The 23,558-nt window shown below is 44.1% G+C and overlaps 1 protein-coding gene across 1 annotated transcript in view; it reads left to right on the forward strand.

Moving 5' to 3' along the window:
- Window positions 1-4,635: 4,635 nt before the first annotated feature.
- The window catches only part of Fermt1 (FERM domain containing kindlin 1), a 38,733-nt gene continuing 19,810 nt past the window's right edge, over window positions 4,636-23,558 (forward strand). The window contains exons 1-6 of the mRNA XM_041670433.1: window positions 4,636-4,774; window positions 7,716-7,887; window positions 9,944-10,177; window positions 13,497-13,643; window positions 15,030-15,243; window positions 16,251-16,353. Of these exons, the coding sequence (XP_041526367.1) occupies window positions 7,734-7,887; window positions 9,944-10,177; window positions 13,497-13,643; window positions 15,030-15,243; window positions 16,251-16,353 (852 nt within the window). The 5' untranslated portion in view covers window positions 4,636-4,774; window positions 7,716-7,733. The remainder of the gene's footprint in view (window positions 4,775-7,715; window positions 7,888-9,943; window positions 10,178-13,496; window positions 13,644-15,029; window positions 15,244-16,250; window positions 16,354-23,558) is intronic.

Consider the following 23,558-nt stretch of genomic DNA (forward strand, 5'->3'; position numbering starts at 1 on the left):
GACTCCGGTCATACATTCTGCATCTCACTCAGAATAAAACCTGTACTCTGTACACCTGGCCACACCACATTTGTGCATATCCCAGGGTCCATGAAAATAAAACTTTCGTAATAAAACCGTGCCTGCTACATTTCTCACTTAGTTGCCAAACATAAGCATATTTAAGCTAGAATCTTGATGAGAAAATGTGTATTGGGTAAGATCCTGCTCATCTTGGCAAATAAAACCATCAGTCAGGAATAACTGGGCATGGAGCCTCCCCTCCTTTCCTCTCAATCCACCAAGAGCGATGTGCAGTTTCAGTTCAGGACACACCCAGTGGAGTGGAAGGTGAGCCACCAGGGTTATAAAAACCTTGGGCTAGTGAGATGGCACTTGCCACACAAACCTCATGACCTGAGTTTGATCCCCAGAACCCACATGAAAAGCTGGATGTGGTGGCTCACATCTGTAGTCGCAGAACTCCTGTGGCGAGATCAAGATGGGAGACAGAGAAAGGAGAATCAGGTAGAAGCGCACATAGGAAGCACAGCAGCAGAAACCGTGAGAAACCGTGTTCACAAACAGGTGAAGCAGAACAGAGTCCTGGAACCGTGTCAGAGCTCTGACCTCCACACATACGCATTCTCTCTCTCTCTCTCTCTCTCTCTCTCTCTCTCTCTCTCTCTCTCTGTGTGTGTGTGTGTGTGTGTGTGTGTGTGTGTGCGTGCATGTGTCTGTCTGTCTGTCTGCCCCCCCACACACACACACACATGCAGGAGACAGTGAGAGTACAAATCTACAAATCTTTCTTAAAAACCTGTCAGAATCTCATCTGAAGCTTAACATTCTCTCTCAGCATCATCTCCCTTAGGCACTCCGCGTGGGTAGATAATGCTCCTCTGAGAAGTCAGAGGTCATTAAATGGAAACCCCAGTGTCAAGCAAGGGATACTTCTGTATACACTGTGAGTAACAGAGGCTCAGAAGTCTCCAAAGAGATACAATCTGCTATTGTTCTTGGTTGCCCAGCAGAACTACATGGTAAAACCCTATTGTCGAAAAGACCACACACTGTACTTGCAAAGCAGAAGTCACAAAATGACCTGGAAATGTCTTCCCTGCTGGCTACTTTACACAGTCAGTCCTGGAAGGTGCAAGGCAGGCTTCTGGGGGAGGAAAGCTGGCAACAGTCTTGTCCAGCTGTAAACCATGAACGCTAGCTACAGTACCAAGAAGCCAGGCAGGATGTGCCCACTGGTATAATAATACACGATAATTATGGGGGTAACCATCCACTTGCTGATTAGATTTGAAGCCTACTCCACAGGATGTAATTCATATCTGGTACAGTCAACCTGATCAAAAGCCTGTGACTAAGGAGTCTACGAGGGAACATGCCACTGTTTTGCTAAATAAACACACTGCCAAGTTGTCTTCTAAATATTTGTGCCCAGAGATTAGTCCTGCGCTCGGACTTGATCAAAGACACTTCTGTTTGCAGTGGTTAACGCAGAAACCCGTACTGAGTCAAAATGATGAGGATAAGTGACTGTCGAGTGATCAGCCCTACAAGGGACATCGATAGCCTCCTTGCTTCTAGAAACACGGCTGAGAGGGGGGAGAAAGAATGGAAGGGCTGGATGGTGGGGAGGAGTGCTGTAGAATGCTTTCTCCTGAGCCTGGCTCAGTCATTGCCCTCATGAACCCCCACCAGCTGTGATTCCCTGTGCGCCTGCAAGCAACCCCAGGTAAACTCAACAGCAGAAAGAGAGACAAGGGGGAAAAATGTGAAAATAGTAGGGGAACTTCCTGGGAAGAAGAAGGGGTTTGGTAGAAATGGGACCGGGGTGAGAGAGGTATAGGAGAGGTAATTGTGACCAAAACACATTGTACACACATGTCACAGAATAACAAATAAGCCATCTTCTTCCTGAAGCCTGTTCTCATGCCCACCACTCTGAACACCTGGCAGAGTAGAGCATCTCTATTTTCTATTCGTCCACATCACACCTAAAATGTGAAGAAAAGCCTCTGAGCGTTGTCAGTTTGTACTGCCAGATCTGCTTCAGCATCTTCCTAATCCAGTGACTAAAGAAACCAGGGGTCAAATTAAATTCCCTGCTGATTAGCGTGCATGAATCGATTAAGCAAAAGACTCGAGTGTTGATTCTGCTTGTATTCTAAAGGAGGGAAAGGGGTGTGTGCATTGTGTGGGTGTGGGTGTGTGTATATGTGGGTATGCGTATGTTTGCATATATGTGGGTGTGTGTATGTGTACAGGGGTGTGTGGAAGGGTGTGAAATGTTGAAGTCCAGAATGCACCTTCTAATCTGCTTTTGTACTCATGATCTTATTATACCTGTTTCAGAAAACTCAAAACCACCAAGTGATAAGTAAAATGTTAAATCACATGTCTAGGATACATTCTACAGGCGAAAATCACAAATATATCACTAGACACACACTAAATAATACACATTATTCTATTTCTTTAAAATGAAGTGCAAAGACTGGTAAACCCCACCTGAGACTTTTTGATTTATCGCTATTCAGTGTTCAGTGATTCAGAATCACAAGCATTGCTGTAAGTTTGGGGCTGGACATGTTTCCTCATTGCAGGGCACTGCAGTCAGCCAGTCACACCATCACAGGGGAGAGAGCCACTGCTCTCTGGCATACTTTGCTACCAAACTATATTTGGAGGTTACGTGCAGTAAATTCATTTTTTACCTCAAGGTTCTTCCAACTCACCATGAGCATTTGGGGGTGTAACCCTGTCAGAGTCAGGGAGGATCTGCATAAATTTTTAAAATAGCACCAGGAAGAAAGCCCAAAGGCAGCTGAATTCTTTAGTACGATCCAGGTGTTTTGAGTGGGATAAAAAAAAAAAATCTGTACGGGTACTAATGGAGCCAATAATCCTTCAAGGTCACACTGCTAACCTTGAATACAAGCTCATTTCTAATCTGCCAGGAGCAATCTTCAGAAAGATGGTCTGGAAACGTTTATTGTCCAACCAAAGTCTGGGCATATTTACCTGGAAAAGGTAGAGTAAGGGGACAGCCCCATTCCTATAGTTGGCTGTAGTAATTTAGGAACATCCCCTGTCTTAGTTAGGGTTACTATTGCCGTGATAAAACACCATGCCCAAAAACAAGTTGGTGAAGAAAGGGTTTATTTTGCTTACACTTCCATATCTCAGTTCATCATCAAAGGAAGTCAGGACAAGAACAAAACATCATCACACCCCCACCCCACCACCAACTTCACCCACCACCCCACTCCTACCTTCACACAGAAACCTGGAGAAGTGAAGCTTAGCTTGTCTTCTTACAGAACCCTGGACCACTAGTCCAGGGGTGGCCCCAAATACAATGGGCCCCCATCAATCACTAATTAAGAAAATGCTCTACAGGCTTGTCTACAGCCAGATCTTATGGAAGCATTTTCTTAATTGAGGGAAGTTCCCTCTTCAAGTGACTCTAGCCTGTGTGGTTGATACAAAAAACTAGTTGATATACCCCTTAATGTCTTAATTAGTTTAATTGTAAAATACCTTTTGTTTCTGCTAGGGAAGGAACTCAGTGGCAAGCGCTCTACCACTGACTGCACCCTCTGCTCTTAGAATATTGCATTTGTTAATAAAATTCAAGTGACATTTATTTATTCAGGTATTAGGGAGAGAAGTCGTAGAGTGTTGTGTGTATCGTGAAAGCTCTATACCACTGAGCTATCCCCCCAGCTCTTTATTCTAATTCAAAATATTTTTAAATCAAAACAATTCCTAAATATTGTGATGTTCAAATGAAAACAAAGATTCGACTTTAAATCTCAGGCTATTTTCGATTTAAGAAGTTACCTCGTTGGTGCAAAGACCTGAGGTTCGAGGCATGATGCATAAAAGTTTCCCAAGGAGTGGCTGCCAGCCCATCCTTCTACTCATTTCCAGTTGAAGAACTATTGCTCTGTTAACCACTGTATCCTCAGAGCCCAACCCTGGGCCTGGCACAGTAAACATTCAGTCAAGTGTACCCAAAGTCGCCCACACTTCTTGGGCAGGCAACTGTCTGGTAAATACAATAGGAAAGTCGAATGAGCCACCGCGAAGTGGTCCAGCTTTTGGCTTGGAGTTTCCTCTGATCGGAGGGGCTTCCTCCTGTGGCACCTCACCTTTTTGGAAGACTGATATCACCCTCTTACTCAGAGGTGAATCGCCTCTGTGCAATCCACCTGTCTAGTCAGGCTTACTCCCTCACTCTGCATAGACAGACAAGTTGCAGACAGGAAGGGATTCTCCCAGGCCCCCCGGCTATGCTATTTACCTAACAGGCAGGAGAAACGACTGGGCTTTGGAGACCAGTGGCGAGGGCTTCAGAGTATCCAGAACCCTGGAGGCGTCCATGAGAAGCCATATAAAAGTGGAGACGGGAGGGGTGGAGTGTGTCCCAGGCTGCTTGGCTCCTGCCAGGAGCTGCCCTGCGGCTCCCTTCAACCCCTACTGCTTCTGCAGCCTTCGCCTGCTCCGCGCGCAAGCAAGACCTAGCAGGCTGGGCTGGACGTGCCCCCGCCTGCCCGCCGCCGCACTAGCCTGCGCCGCCACGCTGCGGTCCCAGGACCGTGCTGGGCGACGGACTCTCGGCGCACTCACTGGCTGTCGCCAGGGCCCCGCAGCGTCACCCGGCCCACCGCAGCCTTGTGCCGTCCCGCGAGACCCCGGCTCGCCCAAGGCGGGCTCTGGGGACGCAGCTCTCCACGTGCAGGTTGCAGACTGGACGCCGCGGGCTCCATAGCAGGTGAGATCTGGGGCTTCCGAGTGAGGACCGCCAGGCTGTGATCCTAACGTGAAGACTTGGAATCCCTGTCCCCTTCTTTTCTGCAGCTCTGTGAAGTTAAATGACCGTTGAATTGAAATAATTTTTTCTGGATGTGATCACCTTCTCGGGCCCAGTAATCTGGCCACGCAAATTAACACTTCGGTTCAGCTCCCGCTGTGGTCGTTAATGGGCGAGGGGCAGGTGGCTGGCCACCAGTATAAGCCAAGCGCCCCGCGACACTCTCCAAAACGGAGCCTCTTTTCTTCCCCGCATTCTCTTTGAACCGGGGCGAGGGTGATCTTAAGGCGCCTTTTACCTCCTGTTTTGGTCTCCTTGGGTGCGCTTCCACTGGCTGAAGTTTACTGCACAAGTAACAGCTTGTTGAGGACGAGAACTTCAGGGCAAAATGAAGGCACGGAGAGATAGGAAAGGAATGTGGGGAAACCAGATCGCCTTCATTTTAGGAGGAATTTCCGTTGTAAAGGATCTGTCCATTGTCTACGCAAACGTTTTAATCACTCCAGTCAGGAAAACTAAGGACTCTGTGTCTGGAGACCCAGGAAATGAGCAGCAAGAAACCATCTTTTTTAAGACCAAACTTATTTACGCATGTGCAAAACGTTATTTAAAAACCCAGCCTCGGAAAATAGCATTTTGGAGACCATAAGGGTCTTCAAGCCCTCCCATGATAGATTGACCGCCAAGAGGGGGTTTTCATTGTCTCTTCATTGCTGATCTGTTTGTAGAAATGATCTATGTTAGTAAAAGCGAGAATTTCATTCATGTGGTTTCCTCCTGTTACCCAGGACATTTCTCAGAGCGATGGTTAAGTTTTGAGTATAGAAAGGGGGTGGATTCATGTTTGGGTTCCCGCATCGGATTGAATGTGATTTACAGCAAGTGGCCTACCTTCCTTCCGCCCAAGTTTTCCCCGTTTTCAGATGAGTGTTGGTGAGAGTGGAGGACCTGATGCTGGGATGGTATCTGATGCACACAAGAAATGCTCCCGCAGGCTGATGAGGGGAGCAAGCATTCAGACTGGGTCAACCGCTGGATGCTTAGAAGTTGCCCTGAGGGCCTCTGTATTGAGGGGCACACCACTGCATCCTTGCACTGCGCCCCGGGGATACTTCCAGTTATGAAACACTCCTGAGTTCTTGAATATGATTCAAACACCTTCGGTCTGTACTGCGTGTTCAGATTGCAGTCGTCCATCTATGGATTTGTGGTAGTTAATGTATCTGGTGTATTTTTGAGATTTGCTTAGTGCTTACATTATACACCATGTGAGATGAATAAATATGTGGTGTGACATTGGTGGCTTAATTATCCACCAATTATTATAAAAACAGTGCCCCTCAGACGTCATCACCAACCCAGCTTCATACTGGTCTGGTAGGCAGAAGGGGTACTGATCCTACATCTATTTTTCCTCTTGCCTGTTGAGACGCAGAGTGTAAGCCACAGACGCTGGACGGGCCTCAGAGTCTCTGGCTCTACCCCACACCTAAGATCCCCTAAGACCTCGGTCACGGTCAGGAGTGCAGTGGGTCCCTCAAGATAGGCCTTGAGAAGCTTGGGCTGGCCTCTTGTGAGCCACCTTACGCAGCCGCGTGCAAAGGATTCCTTACAGTCATTTAAATGACGTTTATTTAAAGCTTTTGTGAGCCACCATGTGGGTGCTGGGAATTGAACTCTGGACCTCTGAAGAACAGCCAGTGCTCTTAATCACTGAGTCACCTCTCCAGCCTTTGTATAAAGCTTTTCAAAAGTCCAAATTAGCGGTGTCATTTGAGGCAACTTCTCAAGTTTTGTTGAAGTCCCTGCCTGCTTTGGATTCTGATGTTCCTGAAACCACCAGGGCATCTGGGTCTGGGTTCTCCTTGTTTTCTGTCCTTCTAGCGCCTCCAGTTAGGAGGAAACCACGGGTTTGAGCTTCCTATCCTACCCTATCTTCAAGACTAAAGTTGTGCCTGTCACTCATGATTTTTAATCTTTTGCCAAAAATGTATTAAAAAAAAAAAACGCTATGGAGTCAAGGTGGCACACCTGCCATGTCAGCACTTGAGAAACCTGAAGCAAGAGGATTCCAAGGAAAAATCTTAATCAATGTAATTTGTGCATCGATTATTGTGTGCTTTAAAGCAGTAACTTGCTTTGGGGGCTATAGATCCTTTGATTAAAGTGCATAAGGCCCTAGGTTAGACACCCAGCGCTATAGAAGGAAAACAGTAGCTTAAGTAAATCTACTGTACAGCAGTGATTATGGTCGCACGCCTATGCCATCATGCGCATTAGGTCAGATAATGACTCATATGTGGTTACTTTGCTGAGTTTTTATTTGGGGGGTTCTCATACCAGAAGATGCCAATATTAATGGGAGGAATACGATGACACAGATGTATTAGAGATGCTAAAAAAGAGGATTTTAGTGGGAAATGGTTTTAGGGAAAAGATTTTTGAGTTGACTTTATTGAAGTATAATTTGCATATGACAAAATGTGTTGAACTGTTACATCGACATCTGTACACTTTATCACATGCAAATCGTAATCTCGGTAAAGATGGAGATCGCTTGAAGACTGCCATCGTTTCTTTGTTTTATCAAAATAGTTCAGAGAAAGTCAAGAAAAACTAGGAGAAAGGGAAAATGAAGCTTGATACATTACGTGGGCAAAGAAAAAACATCCCTCAATGGAGAAAAGAAAACACAGAACTCTAAAGAGTTGGGATTTTTTTAGAAGTTTTGTATATACATTTATGATCCTAATTTAGTATCTAGGTACCAGAAACCTTGCAGAAATTTTTGAACAAGAATCTAAAACAAAATATAAAAGAAGCAATGGCCTTTCTCTGACAACCTGCTGGCACCTTCCACTCTCCACTGCCATCTGACCTGTGCTTGTCCTTGTCCCTAAAGACACCTGCCTGTGCCACAATGATGTCATCCAGTGACTTCGCATCTGCTTCTTGGGAGCTTGTGGTCCTAGTTGACCGTGCCACGGAAGAGCAGCCGCAGACAGAAATCAGGCTGAGGGTGTCGGGGGACCTGCATATCGGAGGAGTGATGCTCAAGCTGGTGGAAGAGATGAGTAAGTCGTTCATTCTCCGTGGTTTTTCTGCTTTTGACCCCCTCTCTGTTACTTCACCATTCCGTGGCTGGCCCTAGATTTCCTGAGAGCATATTCCTCTTCCTCACCCCTGGTTTCTCCCAAAAAGAGGAGAGGGACCCTGTGAGAGCTTCCAGTGGAATCCAACCACCTTTGTAAAAGCTTGAGTCTTTGGTGGCACACTGAAGCTCTCAAGAAGGGTGGAAAGCTATGCCCCTGCAAGGTCAAGGGCTGTCCGACCAGTGTCGTCATGGTAATCGTAGGTAACATGGCACTGGAATACCATTCTCTAATACTTGATGACTTCATGCTAAACTCAGCTCGCCCTCACCGTGTCCTTCCACACTTGCCCACCAACAAAGACAGAGAAATCTACTTCTGGCCTTAGAATTTAATGTTTTATTTTATATTTGTTTGAGGTCTTGGATGCTGACTTCTCATTTATACTGAAATAAAGATATTTTCTAAGTGCATCTTATGTCCATATTCACATGACTGTCATGTAAATCAAGAAGGAACATTACCTGCTCCCCTCTCAAGCCCGGGCTGCTACCCACCCATTCCCCCAATCGTTAAGGGCAACCACTATCCTGTCCTCTCTTTTTACTGTCTTTGAACTTCATGTAAGTGCATTCAGACAGGATGTACTCTCACACAGCTGCTTGTTTTTATTTAATATTATGATTGAGAGAAATCTGTACTGTTTGGATTAATCTAATTTTGTTGCTATACAATAGTCTATTGTGTGAACCTACCACATTTTATCCACTTGTCCATTGATGAGCTTTTGAATTATTTCCATTTTCATTTCATTGAGATGGTCAAATATATGATCGTTATCTCTTGATAGATATTTCTGTTGAAGACTGCATTAATTCCTTTCTCTGTTGTTATAACAAAAATACCTGAGTATAGGTAACTGTAAAGAAATAAGGGTTATTTTAGCACATGGTTTTGGCTAAAGGTCTAGGGACTCCATCTGATGATAGAAGCCTGAAAGACTCCCAGAACAGCACAAGGCATCATATAGTTTGAAGCAAGGAGTGTGTGTGTGTTTGTGTGTATGTGTGTGTGTGTTTGTGTGTATGTGTGTGCCTGGTTCTCCTGCCTCTTATTATAAAGCCACTAGATTTGACCAGAGGGTCTGAGCTTTAATGGCCTTACCTAATCTTAAATACTTTCCAGAGGCTCCATCTCCGAACACAGTGGTCGGATCAAGTTTCTACCCTCTTCTTTCCTAACAATGGGAATCAGACCCCAACTCATAAAGTCTTGGGGGACCCTCAAGCCATATCCCAACCACAACAGATATAGTCTATGCCACAGAGAACAATTACTGACTCATCACCTTCCAAAATAATTCAGTGCTTCCACTAAGAGCATTGAGAGGAGGGCTTTCTAATTACAGAAGAGGCAAAGCTCACAGAGAGAAAAATAACAAGTACGTTAGAATGGTGATGTCTCTTAAGGATGGGACCGACTTCATACTGGCGCAGGGAGATTCCACCTTTGATATCATGTCGAAGGCAAGTCTGGGTGTAGACGCCACACTGAAAGGGAGAATGTGCAGCTCGGATGTCAGTTCTGCCACTTTGCGAACTGTGAGTACAGGCTGCTAGAGGAGCTGGACATGGCTGAGCAGGGGAAACTGTCAGCTCTCCGTGATTCTGTGCGGCCTGTGGAGACCAGCGTGCTCCCTTGCGATCCGTAATGAGAGGACTCATTTCTAGCAGAGGTTATGATAAACAATCAAGAATGATGCACAGAGTAATTGGCGGAGTGGTTTAGAGTTCATCAGAACAGAAAATTTACTTTGCGTTGTTTTTATGATACTCAAATGTAAATGAAGGTAGAGTTCACACGCCATTTGTTCTCTGCCCTCCTGGGAGACTTTGGAAGGAATCTAACAGCTATGGAGCCTTGAACCATAAAAAGAGATTGCAAGCTCTTAGTGCTTTACCGGTGAATACACGGGGTGTCTGGAGGCCGCGTGCTCAACCTCCCCTCATACGCTTAACTGTGTTTTCCGCTTTTGCAGACATAGCCCAAGACTGGTCAGACTTCGCTCTGTGGTGGGAGCAGAAGCGCTGCTGGCTTCTGAAAACCCACTGGACCCTGGACAAGTGTGGAGTCCAGGCTGACGCCAAGCTCCTCTTCACCCCGCAGCATAAAATGCTTCGCCTTCGCCTACCCAACACCAAGACTGTGCGACTGCGGGTCAGCTTTTCAGCTGTGGTGTTTAAGGCCGTTGCCGATATCTGCAAAGTGCTGAGTGAGTTCCCTGCGGGGCCTCTGTGCCCTTTAGACTCTTGGCAAAGGAGAACAGGAAAATTACCTGTGCTTTCCGCCTGCCTTGCGCACTGGCTGGAGAACCCTCCTTTACAAGGAAGCAAACTCCCCGAGCCCAGTGCAGAGCACTGCAACCGTTCAGGTGGAATGAAATGAAAGGAACACTATTTGCATAAGTCAGAGCCATTTCCAAGCGCTTGCAAATGTTTAAAATACACTTGTAAGTAGAAGTGGTCATGTTGAGGGTTCTTCTCCAAGCTCATTTCTCCAAAACACACTCAGATGTTTAAGACAAACCAAAGAATGGGAGTTTTGTTGAATCCTTCATGACACATCTCCATCTTTGGGATGGTGGTACTTCATAATTCAATTCCTTCCTTAGTACTTGGCTCCTGTAAATAACTCTATCTACAGAAGTCATCAGGACGAGAGCTTATCAGTACAGGGCTTGCCTTGCCAACCCCCAGAACCCATGTTTTTAAAAAGATGGGCACAACGGCACACACTTGGAATCTCAGCAATGAAAAGGCAAAGGCACACAGATCCCTGGGATCCACTGGCCAACCAGCCTGGCCTACTTGGCAAGGTCCAAGCCAGTGGGACACCCTGTCTCAAAAAAGACAAGGTGGATGGACTTCTGGGGAATGACCCCAAGGATGTCTGCTGGCCTCACACACACATGCACACAGGCGTACGTGGACCTGTATGCACACAAATATCTGCGTACACACCACACACACACACACATAAAAAATTATTTGTGGATAGAATCCTAATCTTTTTTTTGTTGGGTTTTAAAATATGATCTTATTATGTGGTCAAGGCTTACATCAAACTTGTGATCCTCCTGCCTTAGCCTCAAAAACACTGGGATCACTGGCATGTGCCACCAGGCTCACCTGCTGAATTAGTGTCTCATGGTATAGTAGCACAGAGACAACACTACCCAATTAGTTCTCTCTTTATGGTATACTGTAGAAAGAGGGACCCTTAGGCCATGAGTGGTTCTTATTTCCTAGTTTTTGAAAATGTGTGGGTGCCTTCTTTGACACCAAGAATATTGGTGGCATCACCACCCAGCACGTGAACGCAGAATATTACACATCACTAAGTAGTCGCTGTCCTCCATTAAACCATAATCTGCTTTATTCGTTCACCCAACAAATGCTCATTGAGCACTACTGTGCAGCCGGTAGTCGGTGAATGGTAGACAGTGTGATGAAGGTCACTGAGGTCTTGCACTTCGAAACAGGCAGAGATGGATAGCCAAGAAATAAGCAAGGAAAAGAACAAAGAATGTTGAAGTGGGATGGGCGGTAGAGCAAATGGAGGGAAGTATCCACAGATTTAGGAATGCCCATGGGAGATATTAAGGGGTTTGAGAGCCTGAAATGGGATTAGGACGGAAATCACCACCTCAGCGTATCAATGTCTGCCCAGTGGCTGTTTAGTGAACCAACCAATACCTGGGAACAGTAAAAACAGTCCATTGCGGGGGTTGGAGAGATGGCTCAGAGGCTAAGAGCATTGCCTGCTCTTCCAAAGGTCCTGAGTTCAATTCCCAGCAACCACATGGTGGCTCACAACCATCTGTAATGAGGTCTGGTGCCCTCTTCTGGCCTGCAGGCATACACACAGACAGAATATTGTATAGATAATAAATAAATAAATATTTTTTTAAAAAAAAACAGTCCATTGCAAAGCACACATTCCTGAAGTGTCCCTGACGTGGGATGGGACATTGTGAAGCGCAAAGCCATGTTGTTGTTAGCAGTACTCTAGTGAGGAGCTGAACACCACGTAAGCCACCCCACAGAAAGGCCTTGTCCCTACCCCACGGGGACTAGGTGGCATGTCACCGCTAAGGCCAAGCAGTCAGGTGCTCTCTTCTCTAACTGTGGCTTTGAAGACACATGCAGAGAGATCTCTGCTCAGCATCTCAAATCGTGGCTCTTAAATCTAATCAATCAGCGCTAACTCAGATTTAGCAGTATGGCGGTCTTCCCTGAAGAACGGAAGAGGCACAGATTCGGAGCCGAGGAGTTTCACTTTGTTGATCGTTTAATGCATACACTATAATATGTAAGTTGTCAGGTGTGCACAAAATAGACATTTGGGATGGCTCCAGGTGTGCTGGAGCCTGAGAGTCAGACTTCCTGGATGATAGAGAGAGTCAGCCGTGTTGCTCTTGCCTCTGGGCGCCTCGAGTTCATGAACTGCCTCGATAAGATCTAAGGGAGTGGTACCATTAAAACAGCCGCTTCCTTGGATTAAAGCTGCTCCATGGGTTATCGGAAGTTCTGGTCACAGTTGCACTCTTGGATGACTCAGGAAGGGTTATCGCAGCTGGATTTCTTCAGAACCAGACTCTGAGATAAGGAGTCGAGAGCTGAGGTCCTGATACCTGGAGATGCTGTGTGGAATCCAGATACAGGAAGAGAGATTGGAGACATCTGGCTTCCACTAAGAGTGTCGCAGTGAGGGCAGACAGGACCTCTGGGAGGCAATGTGTAGACACAGCCTCTGGGCTGTCCCAGGAGGGTGAAGGTACCAAAGAAGGACCCTACCACCAAAAGCACCTTTTTGGAGAGCACAAATCCTCTCACATGGATGGGGCTAGCCACCACAGAACGTGGCTAACAGCCAGCAATAGCTCCTAACAGACACACAAATGCTCTCAAACTACTGTAAGTCAGGTTGGCACACAATGAAATGACAGAGACCCAGAAGGCAAGGTAGGATGTGAGGATACCTCTACAGGGATGGCAGGAAATGATGGGCATTGTATAGGGGGAAAAATATTGTAGAGTCAGTTGTCCACAAAGAAAAAAAGGATATGGGGCCCTTTGTGGTTTTTTAACAAAACCAAAGAGAGAGACAGAGATAGAAGCAAAGGAAAAGAGAAACACTGCCTGTCCATGGCAGGCACACGAGCCGCACAGCGCTGACGGTGGTTGAGCTGGATAGCAAACACACAGAGGGGGCGTTACACACAGAGAGGGCATTACACACAGAGAGGGCGTTACACCATTCCCTTTGCTCCGGGTGTATTTAAAATATCTTCAGCACAAATTAAAACACAAACTAGAAACCACACTAGACTGAACCTTCTGCCACTATTTGTCCTTAGCCAGTTAGAGGGTCTTTGTCCCCTCAAACGGGGATACAGCGGCTTCCGTTTGCAGCCACAGCCCCCTAAGACCCGTCAAATACACAGAGCAGCTGAGTCTCAGGAGGAATCCTTTTTCTTTTCAGTTTTCTCCCTTTTTGTTTGTATTAGTTCTTACTTTGTTTTATTTTAGATATTAGAAGACCCGAAGAACTTTCACTGTTAAAGCCTGCTGGTGACTATTCTAAGAAGAAAAAGAAGAAAGACAAAAGTAGTAAGGATCCTATGATTGATGACGTCCTGAGCCTGGACAGCTCTTCAACAAGTTCGGGTTCCCCAGGTACGGGGCTCTTTCAAATGTGACTGTAGACCCCAAAGGAAAAATCAATAAATACTTCCCTCTCTCTCTTTTTCTCTCCCCCACTTCACTCTCTCTCCCTCCCTCCCTCCCTCCTTTTCGCTCTTTCCTTTTCTTTCTCTCTCCTTTCTTCTCTCCCTCCCTCCTTCCCTCCCTCCCTCTGCCCCTTTCTTTCCATATATAGAGCAGTTTATGAACTGACCCCATAAGTGGATCTAAGAAAGCCTCCCTAGAACCCTTAAAGCAGCAAAGGGGGTCTATGTCTTCCCTCTCTTCCTTTCTCTTCCTCCCTCCGTCCCCCCACTTTCTCTCCAAACAAAGAGGGATCAATGTTGCTGAAGGATTAACTAACAAGTTGAGAAGGAGATATATAGTTACGTTTTGAATTATTTTATACTTAGACTTTTACCTTAGGTATGCTTAGTAACTCACAATTTTAATTGGATATCTTATGCTGTAAAATACTAGCACGTCCAGCCATGAATTGTGGATGATAAAGTACATTTTAGAAAGAAGGTAATTTGGGTAATTTCAGTATATTTCTCTTTTCCTAGTTTACTTTGTGCGGCTCTTTCTTCTTCTTCTTCTTCTTCTTCTTCTTCTTCTTCTTCTTCTTCTTCTCCTCTTCCTCCTCCTCCTCCTCCTTCTCCTCCTCCTCCTCCTCCCCCTCTTCTTATTCTTATTCTTTTGGTTTTTCAAGACAGGGTTTCTCTGTAGCTTTGGAGCCTCTCCTGGAACTCGCTCTGTAGACCAGGCTAGCCTCAAACTCACAGAGATCCACCTGCCTCTGCCTCCCGAGTGCTGGAATTAAAGGTGTGCACCACTGCCTAGCAAGCTTTTTCTTAAACATGCTTTCATTTGGCTTGTGAAGGAAAGGCAGGTAAAGATTTTTAAAAGGTATACCTGTATCAAAACAACTGTCCCTTACTTTCTTGCATTATCACAGGCTTTCTTATATAGTCTATTCGGACACAAAGAACAAAGAGGGATCTGAGCGGTGTTCAGAGGTAATGGCCAGTTATTGATAAGAACCAGCTATTGGGTTCTTAAAAGTAGCAGATGTAGCTCTTTGCTATCTGAGACATGTTGTGCCTGTGTTCTCGGTTTGCTCATAACACCAAGAAATAGAAAAGTTTGGATGATTATAAAGGACTTACTTACCAGCATTTATCTGTGTTGATTCTTGGAAACTTTTACATCTTTGGGATTCCAGATTCCAGGACTGGAAAGACCAGACAAGATCTTTACCTGTGCACCTGATCTGCTACTATCCTGACTCCTGATACCTTTAAAATCAAAATTCATCTTAGTATAATCTTCTTCTAAAGATTCCTAACCCGGATCACCTATCATTTGCCTGCCTCACAGTAAGCCCTGGCTTGTACAGTAAGACCATGACACCCATGTATGACCCCATCAACGGGACGCCAGCCTTATCCACTATGACTTGGTTCGGTGACAGCCCTTTGACAGAGCAAAACTGCAATGTTCTGGCCTTCAGCCAACCTCCTCCATCACCAGATGTGCTCGCCGACATGTTCCAGCCTCGATCTTTGGTAGACAAAGCCAAGATGAATGCAGGGTAAGGGGGACCATCTCCTATCTGAACTGGTGTTCATACACTAAGAGAAATTAAAGAGATGGGGGCTATCTAATTTTTTTAATTAATAGGCATGGCATTATCTTTCCCTAGCATAGCTAACTTTAAAAGGAAAAAGGGATATACACAGACTATAGTGGTCTCAGTGCCTTAAAAGTGTGAGAAAATTGTCTTCAAATAACTTGATAGCTTTCCATCCATGACTGTAACTCTCAATGCTGTTGCAGGTGTGAAAAGACTGCTGGGTGATGCAGAGTGGTGAATACATATACACACGCGCACGCACACACACATTTATATTTGTTCTTTACCTTACAGTCCCCCCACCTCTCCAGACAGGGCTTCTCTGTGTAACAGCCCTAACTGTCCTGGAACTCGCTATATATACATATATATGTGTGTGTGTGCGCGCGCGCACGTGTGTGTGTGTGTGTGCGCGCACGTGTGTGTGTGTATAGTGGTACATGTCTATAATCCTCAGAAAGCTGAGGCAAGAGGATCACAGGTCCAAAGCCAGCTTGGACTACATAGTAAGATTCAGGAAGGAAGAGGGAGAGGGAGAGAAGGAAGGAAGGAGGGAGGAAGGAAACACTATCAAACAACACTTCTAGCTCCTTCATTTTCATACGTCAATGAGAAAACTTTTTATCTTAAAAATTGTAACATAGCTAGGTGTGGTGGCGTATGCCTTTAATCCCAGAACATGGGAGGCAGAGGCAGGTGATCTCTGTGAGTCTGAAGCCAGCCTGATCTACAAAGCAAGTTCCAGGACAGTTAGGGCTGTTACACAGAGAAACCCTGTTGGGAGAGGTGGGGGGGACTGTAAGGTAAAGAGCAAATATAAGCTATTATGTGCTCACTGGCTTTGTTGATATGGTTTACTCTGTCCATGTCCTTGGATTTATGTAAGTAAGATGCAATCTGAAACACTGTGGTGCGTAGACGGGAAAAGTGGGCTGGCTTTTAAATCCTACCCTCTTGTTTCCTAGTTGGCTGGATTCCTCCAGATCCCTTATGGAACAAAACATTCAAGAGGATGAGCAACTGCTGTTAAGATTTAAATACTACACCTTCTTTGACTTGAATCCCAAAGTAAGAAATTGTTCTTTTGTTTCATTTTGTTTTCCTTTTGAGTTGTATGTGTGTGGAAGTTCTATACCTTACATTTTGTTATCAAGGCCAGAGCTGATTTGTGTGAGCTCTTCTTCCCTGCAGGTTGGACTGAAGCAGGTGTACCTGCTTCTGAACTTTCCTCTCTGCCTCCTAGGGCAGGCTAAGCAGCATTAGCAGGAGTTGCCTGGGTGTAACATGTGGGCCTGCTTATTGGGGTTTCTGTCCTGCTCAGTTCCTACAGTTTGTAAATCCCAAAGAAAATCACACAGAGAGTCTATATTAATGATAAACTGATTGGCCCATTAGTTCTGGCTTCTTATTAACTCTTATACCTTACATTAGCCCATTATTCTAGTATATGTTAGCCACATGGCTCTGTACCTTTTTCAGCGGGGCAGGTCACATCTTCCTTCTTCAGTGTCTGGGCAGGACTGCAGAAAGAGCTTCCTTCTTCCCAGAATACTCCTGTTCTCATTGTCCCGCCTCTACTTCCTGTCTGGTTGTCCTGCCTGTACTTCCTGCCTGGCTACTGGCCAATCAGCATTTGTTTAAAACATAATTGACAGAAAACAAAATTGTCCCACACCACCTGGGGTCTTCATAACCAGCATGGTGCGCACAGCCTCTCAACATTCACAGGAACAAGAAGGGAGTGAGGCGCCCACATAGCTAGAATCTGCCATGGCTTAGGAAGGAAAGGAAGTATCAGTGCTAGGTTGAAGACATGTTCTTAAGAGCAAACCAGGACCACAAGGTGATTCACACAAGACTCCCCACTGCAGTGTTAAAATGATCTTAAGGAAAATGGATCATCTGTCTAATAGCCCTGCTTGTTACCAACTCCAATTTTAAGGCAAATCTCCAAAGCTTATAAGGAAAATTAATGAGGGATGTGATGAGTCCTTTGGACTTCTACGGCTTTCCTCCTTCTAGCCAGCCATTCTGTGGAGCTGAGCATCTGCAGCTGAATAACCCCTTGTAGAAAATACAAAATGAAACACTATAATCTCTGGGTGGCCAGACAACCTTGCTGCAGCAGCCCCACCCGGGGTCTGTGCCTACTGCTCATCTTCATTTCGTTCTGAGCATTTGTATGAGGAACTTGCTTCAACCTTTCTCTACACTCTTCCCCCTGCAGCCACATCTCTGCCTTCTTGGTTGATTTGTGTCGGTCTTTCAAAAGCCCATCTCAGTTCCCTAACTTCCTTACTTAACTTCTTCCAAAAAACAAAAAATCTCCTCACTCCTTATTTCTTTTTAGGGGTGCATGAGTGTGTGTGTGTGTGTGTGTGTGTGTGTGTGTGTGTGTGTGTGTGTGTATGTGTGTGTGCTTACATGTACATGTATGTGTCTGTGTTCATGTGTGTGCACATATAGTCGCCAAAGTCACCATTAGGTGTCATCTTCTACTACTCTCAGCTTCCTTATTTTTGAGACAAGGTCCCTAACTAAATGCTGAACTCGCCAAGTTTAGTTAGACTGTTTAGCAGAAAGCCTCTGGGACCTCCTGTCTACTCCTGTCCATCTCTGGGACTACAGAGAGAACCACTAACCATGCTGAGTGCTAGGGATCTGATCTCAGGTCCCCATGCTTGCTCAGCAAGCACTTTGCTGACTGGACCACCTCCCCTAAGCCCTATTGCTGTCGTTTCTATGGGAAACTCTACCTAGGCATTGGTTTGGACCCAGGTGAAAGCTGATGGGTCTGTCCTGTGTATGAAGTGCATGACTCCCAGTGAATTGTGACAAAACAGGAAATTTTGGCTTCTCAGTAAAAGTATTCTGGGATGATGAACATGTCACTCTCCTAAGCAACTGTTTTGCTTTGCTTTGTTTTTTAAGTTTCTTAATGAACACTATTTGTGGTTTCTTTTTTGCACTGTCTACTAAATACAAATTATACATTTCTGTGATTTCATTTTTGTTGTTTTAAAAGTACTTTATAAATTGTAAAACATTTCTATCATACAAAAAGTAAAAAACTAGTATTTTAGCTTAAAGTAAAATATTTTTCTTTTTTCCACTATTATTATGACACATATATAAATATGTAAGTCAATCTGCTAGGTCCATTTATGGTGTTGGGGGATGTTTAGGATGGAAACTCATCCATGAGGGAGGCTAATTCTCTCTGTCCCAGCAGTCACTGATGGTTTGTTGCTCATCATCTATGGTTGAGGCACCATGAGACTTCACCCATCCAGGGGCTGAGATATCAACTTTTAATTGAGTTGTACAGATCTTGTTTGGGCAGCTATATTGTTGAGATTTGGTGGGTATGACTTCTCTGTCATATCTGGAAGACACAATCTCATAGCAGACTTTCTGGTCATCTGGCTCTTACAATCTTCCAGAGTGTTCTGGGCCTTAGGTGTAGAGATGTGTTGTAGATGTATCAGTTGGGTCTGACACCCCGTAGTTAATTGTTCTCTACATTTTGACCAGTTGTGGTCTCCATTTGTGGCAAAAAAGAATCTTCCTTGATGAGGAATGAGAAATATCTGTGGGTGTAGGGATATTTAGACTGTAAGGGATTATACTGTTTAAGAAGGTGTCAGAAGTAGGTTCTCTTGAGTTTCCAGTACCAGGCATGATTTCTCTCCAGTTGAGACTCAAGTCTCTTTAGAGAGCTGTTGTTTACTGCCAAGATAAGAGTGCCACTATTGCCCCATTAGGAATATCTCGCCATGCTGGTCATTGTCGTGGTTCCTAGATGTCAGAACTGGGTAGGAGTTTTAATTGTTTTTCTTCCTTGACATTTTGCATAGCACCTTCTGGTGCTGTGCCCCAGGAGAGAGGTTTTCAGGTCATATCTAGTTCATAACCCTCTGAGTCCTGTGGCTGAAATTTGTAGTGTCATCAACAAGGACTTACCTTCAACTTCTGGGAAGCAACCAAGGGTGACATCTATAGCCTATATTATTTTATGAGTCTCTTGAACTCCCCAGACCAACAAGTCAAAAGGAGTTTTCTCATTCCTGTTGCTGGAGATTTTGTGATTTCATTTTTAAGCCTGATCCCTGGTTCAACACGAGTCTTTCTTCACTTAGTTCCCAACTAACCTATGTTGTTCTGTGCTTTCTGTTTTAATTACCTAACTGAAATTGGTCATAAAACTAGATAAATGTTAGTAGAAACTACATTCAGTCAGTTTTAATTGCTAAGTCAATATCCTGGCCCCATTTTGTCTATTCAAATGTTTTCCCATCTGTTTGTTTATTCACACATTTATAAAGCAACTATTATTATCCAAGAACTAGGTTGCACACAGGGAGTCCAAACCCATCAAACATTAAAGCCAATGAATTAAAATGCATAAGTCTACCACATGAAACAATGAACTATAGTGAGCAAAATCTTTTTCAAACTGGACATAGTAATATGTGTATTTCTTAGTTAATTGAATAAATAATAAAAATCCAGGGTAGGTCCTACACAGTGATTGTAAGTCAAAATATAAATTAATCTAGCCTCTGTAGAAAGCAGTGTAGCAATATCTATCAGAATTACAACTCTGCTTTGACCTGAAAATCTACTCTTTATAGAAGAGTAATATTTATGTAACTTTATACATTACTACTATAGGTTATGACTGCATAAATGCTTTTACGAAAAGATTGGAAACTATCAGTAGAGAATTGTGTGGCTATATCAAGATGCATCCATACCACACGGTTGTGTCCTGGAACTCGCTCTGTAGACCAGGCTGGCCTCAAACTCAGATTTGCCTGCTTCTGCCTCCTGAGTTCTGGGATTAAAGGTGTGTGCTGCCACTGCCTAGGAGTTTTGATTGTCTTTTTAACAGGAGACTGGTTCTAACTCCTGTGATCAAATGATCCCCCTGCTTCAAGATCCCTTGTATCTGAAATGATAAGCATGTGCCACCATGCCTGGATCCGTGTACTGTCAGGGTCTGGTGCTAGCCCGGACTCTAAATTATTTCTGTCAACCAGACGCCAACATAAACTATCTCTCTCTGGACCGGTGTGGAGGAGATGAAAATAAAGACACGACTCACCTGGTTTCATCGGGAAAGAGAGTCTCCGTGGTCCCTCATGAAGTCCTGAGTTTATATCCTGAAGAATTCCTCCTGCTTTATTTTCCAAACAGCCTTTATACCAAAACTTAATTTAGGGGAAATAGATTAGCATTCTGTCTCCTAGGTAACCAGGTGAATGGCTTTTTGTCATGTCCACAGCTACCTGTCTGCTCTGTATGTTAGCTGTCATGTAGACTTAAATTAACATCTCAATCAGGCATTCTCCAAATTACAAAGAAAGGAGCAAAACCACATCCTGACCTTTTGTTAGGTAGTGACGGCCTGTCTGGTAGGCTACGTGACCATCCTCAGATACCGACTATGGCTTTAGAGCCTGGCTGCCATACCAAATAGAAATATGGGCCTACAATGTACACTGTTCATGTGAATTTCTTTTAGTTGTTAAGTCTTGACTGAACTATAATTTATGTACCATAAAAAAGTCATTCACTGGAATTCAGGCATCATGGCACACACCTATAATTCCAGCACTCAAGAAGCCAAGGCAGTGGGATCAAGAGTTCAAGCCTGGATTGAAAAACAATTTGCATGAGGCCCTTTCTTTCAAAAACAAAATAAAAAAGTAAATTAAAAATAGTATGTATACTGTAAGTGTACAGTACAATGATTCTTTTGTTTGGTGGTTTGTGTCAAGTTGGGAGTGTAGGCCCCAGCCCCTTGCATCTATCCCAGCCCCCAGGCCTGGTCTGGACTCCAAATCCCAGCATGCCAGTCCTGACCCCTCCCTGGAGGTGGGGTCAGGATCACTCCCCAGGGTATTTAAGTAATCCCCACTTTCTTTCTCCCGGGGGTCGCATGTTCACAACTTCCCGGTTCCACCGAGAGCGCAGATCTCCCATTAAACCTGGATATTTCTTAATTTGGTTTGTTTTGATTTGGCTTGATTGGAATTTTTGCATTGGCAGAAAGCTACTATTAAGAAATATTCCTAACACCCAGTACAGTTTGTTGATCCATGTTCCAGCTCACTGAGGGTGCTTTGATTGTTTGCTCAGGCCTGATGTGAACGACGACGTGATGCTTGTTCTCAAGTGTATTTGTTTCCGTTTGTCTGGAGAGATGAGGAGGTGGGGTCCAAGGCCAGCTATAGGAGATACCTTTGTAGATCACAGAACAGAGGCAGACTTTCCTGAAGGTCTGAGCACATCACCACATTTAGGATGTGAAAGTCACACCCTCTTGGCTCTGCATTGTCTTCTTTTCCCAGAAACTTTAGAAATGCAGAGAAAGAACATGTCAACAAAGCATGTCATCTTTCCCACTCACCATTATCAGAGGTCTTTGCTGGTTTGGACTTGCTTCATATTTAGACATTCCCTATCGCCTCTTTTCTTCACAGACATGAGATTAATGTAAATAAATAAATAAAGCCAGTGTTAATCAAGTCATGATGAGTCTACTGAGGTGCTCTGGGATATTTTTCAAGTTTTCTTCATGTTTTCTTTATTAATTTTTTTCAAAATATACAATATAATATGTACTCATTATAAAAAAATTTCAAATGGGCCTGGAGAAATCATTCAGTGATTAAGAGTGCTTGCTCCACCAGATCCTAGCACCTGAGGAGCTAACTCTGCATGGTCTCATATGTGTCTGTAACCCTGGCGCTGAGATGGGCAGGCTGAGGCGGATACTGGGGCTTTCAGGGTGCCAAACTAACTGAAAAAACCATGAACTCCAACGAGAGGCCTGCTTCAAAGTCATAGGCAGAGGGTGATAGATGAGGATATCAACACACCCCTCTGTTCCTCTTCACACACCTAACAGACACATGTCCATACAGCACACAAGCACATACCAAATTCACACACACACACACACACACACACACAGAGAGAGAGAGAGAGAGAGAGAGAGAGAGAGAGAGAGAGAGAGAGAGAGAGATTTGAAATCATTTCCTAAAAACAGAACAAATGCTAACATGGAAACTATGATTTAATGAGAATAGAAGAATAGAATAGATAGAATAGAATAGAAGAATAGAATAGAATAGAATAGAATAGAATAGAATAGAATAGAATAGAATAGACTCTTGGTCATACAAGACGAAGACTTTGGAAAGTGGGTGCTTGTGCGACATTGTGGATGTACCTGTGCCACTAAACCATACATTTTAAAGGTCAAGATTAATTTTGTTAGACATATTCTACCACAGTTGAGGCTGTTTTTAAGATAAATGTAAAGAGGGATTATTTAGAATAAAAAATAGTGTTTAACCTAAATGCATAGCGTCTGTGAAGTTTTGGGTGCATAGATACGAATGACTTTAAAAGAGATTTTGCCATTTGCCACAGCACAAATGAGTCTGGAGGACACATATGCCAAGTAAAATAGAGCAGAACACTTGTACGTAGACTCCAAAAAGAGAAGACATAGAAGAAAAAGTCATGAACACACCAAGATACAGTATTAGTGAGGGCAGCACTGGTCAGGTAAATAGACAATAGAGAGACACAGGTCAAAGGATAGAAAGTAGCAGACACACAGAATGAGTAATTCTAGAGTGTTTATGTAGGACATGAGGACCACGGACAGTAGACATGTATGTATTACAAGCTTTTCTTACCTCATGATTTTGGTGAGTTGGTTGCTCTTTTCATAAACAAAACCATTTTACTTTCCATATTATTATTCTTATATTTCTTATTATTATTTTATTGCTAATATTACTATCGATAATATTATTTCTATATTCCATGTTGCAAACCCTAAATATACGCAATAAATATACCCAGTAAACTCATTCCAAAAGAACAAAGAGAACCACCCTTGGCTATGACCTTTCTCTTAAAGGCAGCCACAACTTCATGACTAACATCCTTGCAGATTTTCCACACTTTTTCTAGGCTGTATTTACCAGGTTTCCAGGACCGTGTGTTCCCTGTATAGATGGGAGCGTTTGCATGCTCTGCGCTTGCAGCTTTTTATCTCACAGAGCCATCTTTCACATCAGTATCTAAAGTCCAGTTTCCTCTTTTATCAACTGAACTGTAGTCAAAGAAAGGCTAACACATACTGTTGGGAACCATGTGTGGCAAGCATCTTACAAGAGTGTCTGATGAGTGCCAGCATTTCTGTCTAGATACTCATCAAGTGCAAGAGAATATTAAGAGATGTGTCTAGA

Source organism: Microtus oregoni, unplaced genomic scaffold, assembly GCF_018167655.1.
Source record: "Microtus oregoni isolate MIOR12 unplaced genomic scaffold, Mior012 000020F_ref0000438, whole genome shotgun sequence".
Classification (NCBI taxonomy): domain Eukaryota; kingdom Metazoa; phylum Chordata; class Mammalia; order Rodentia; family Cricetidae; genus Microtus; species Microtus oregoni.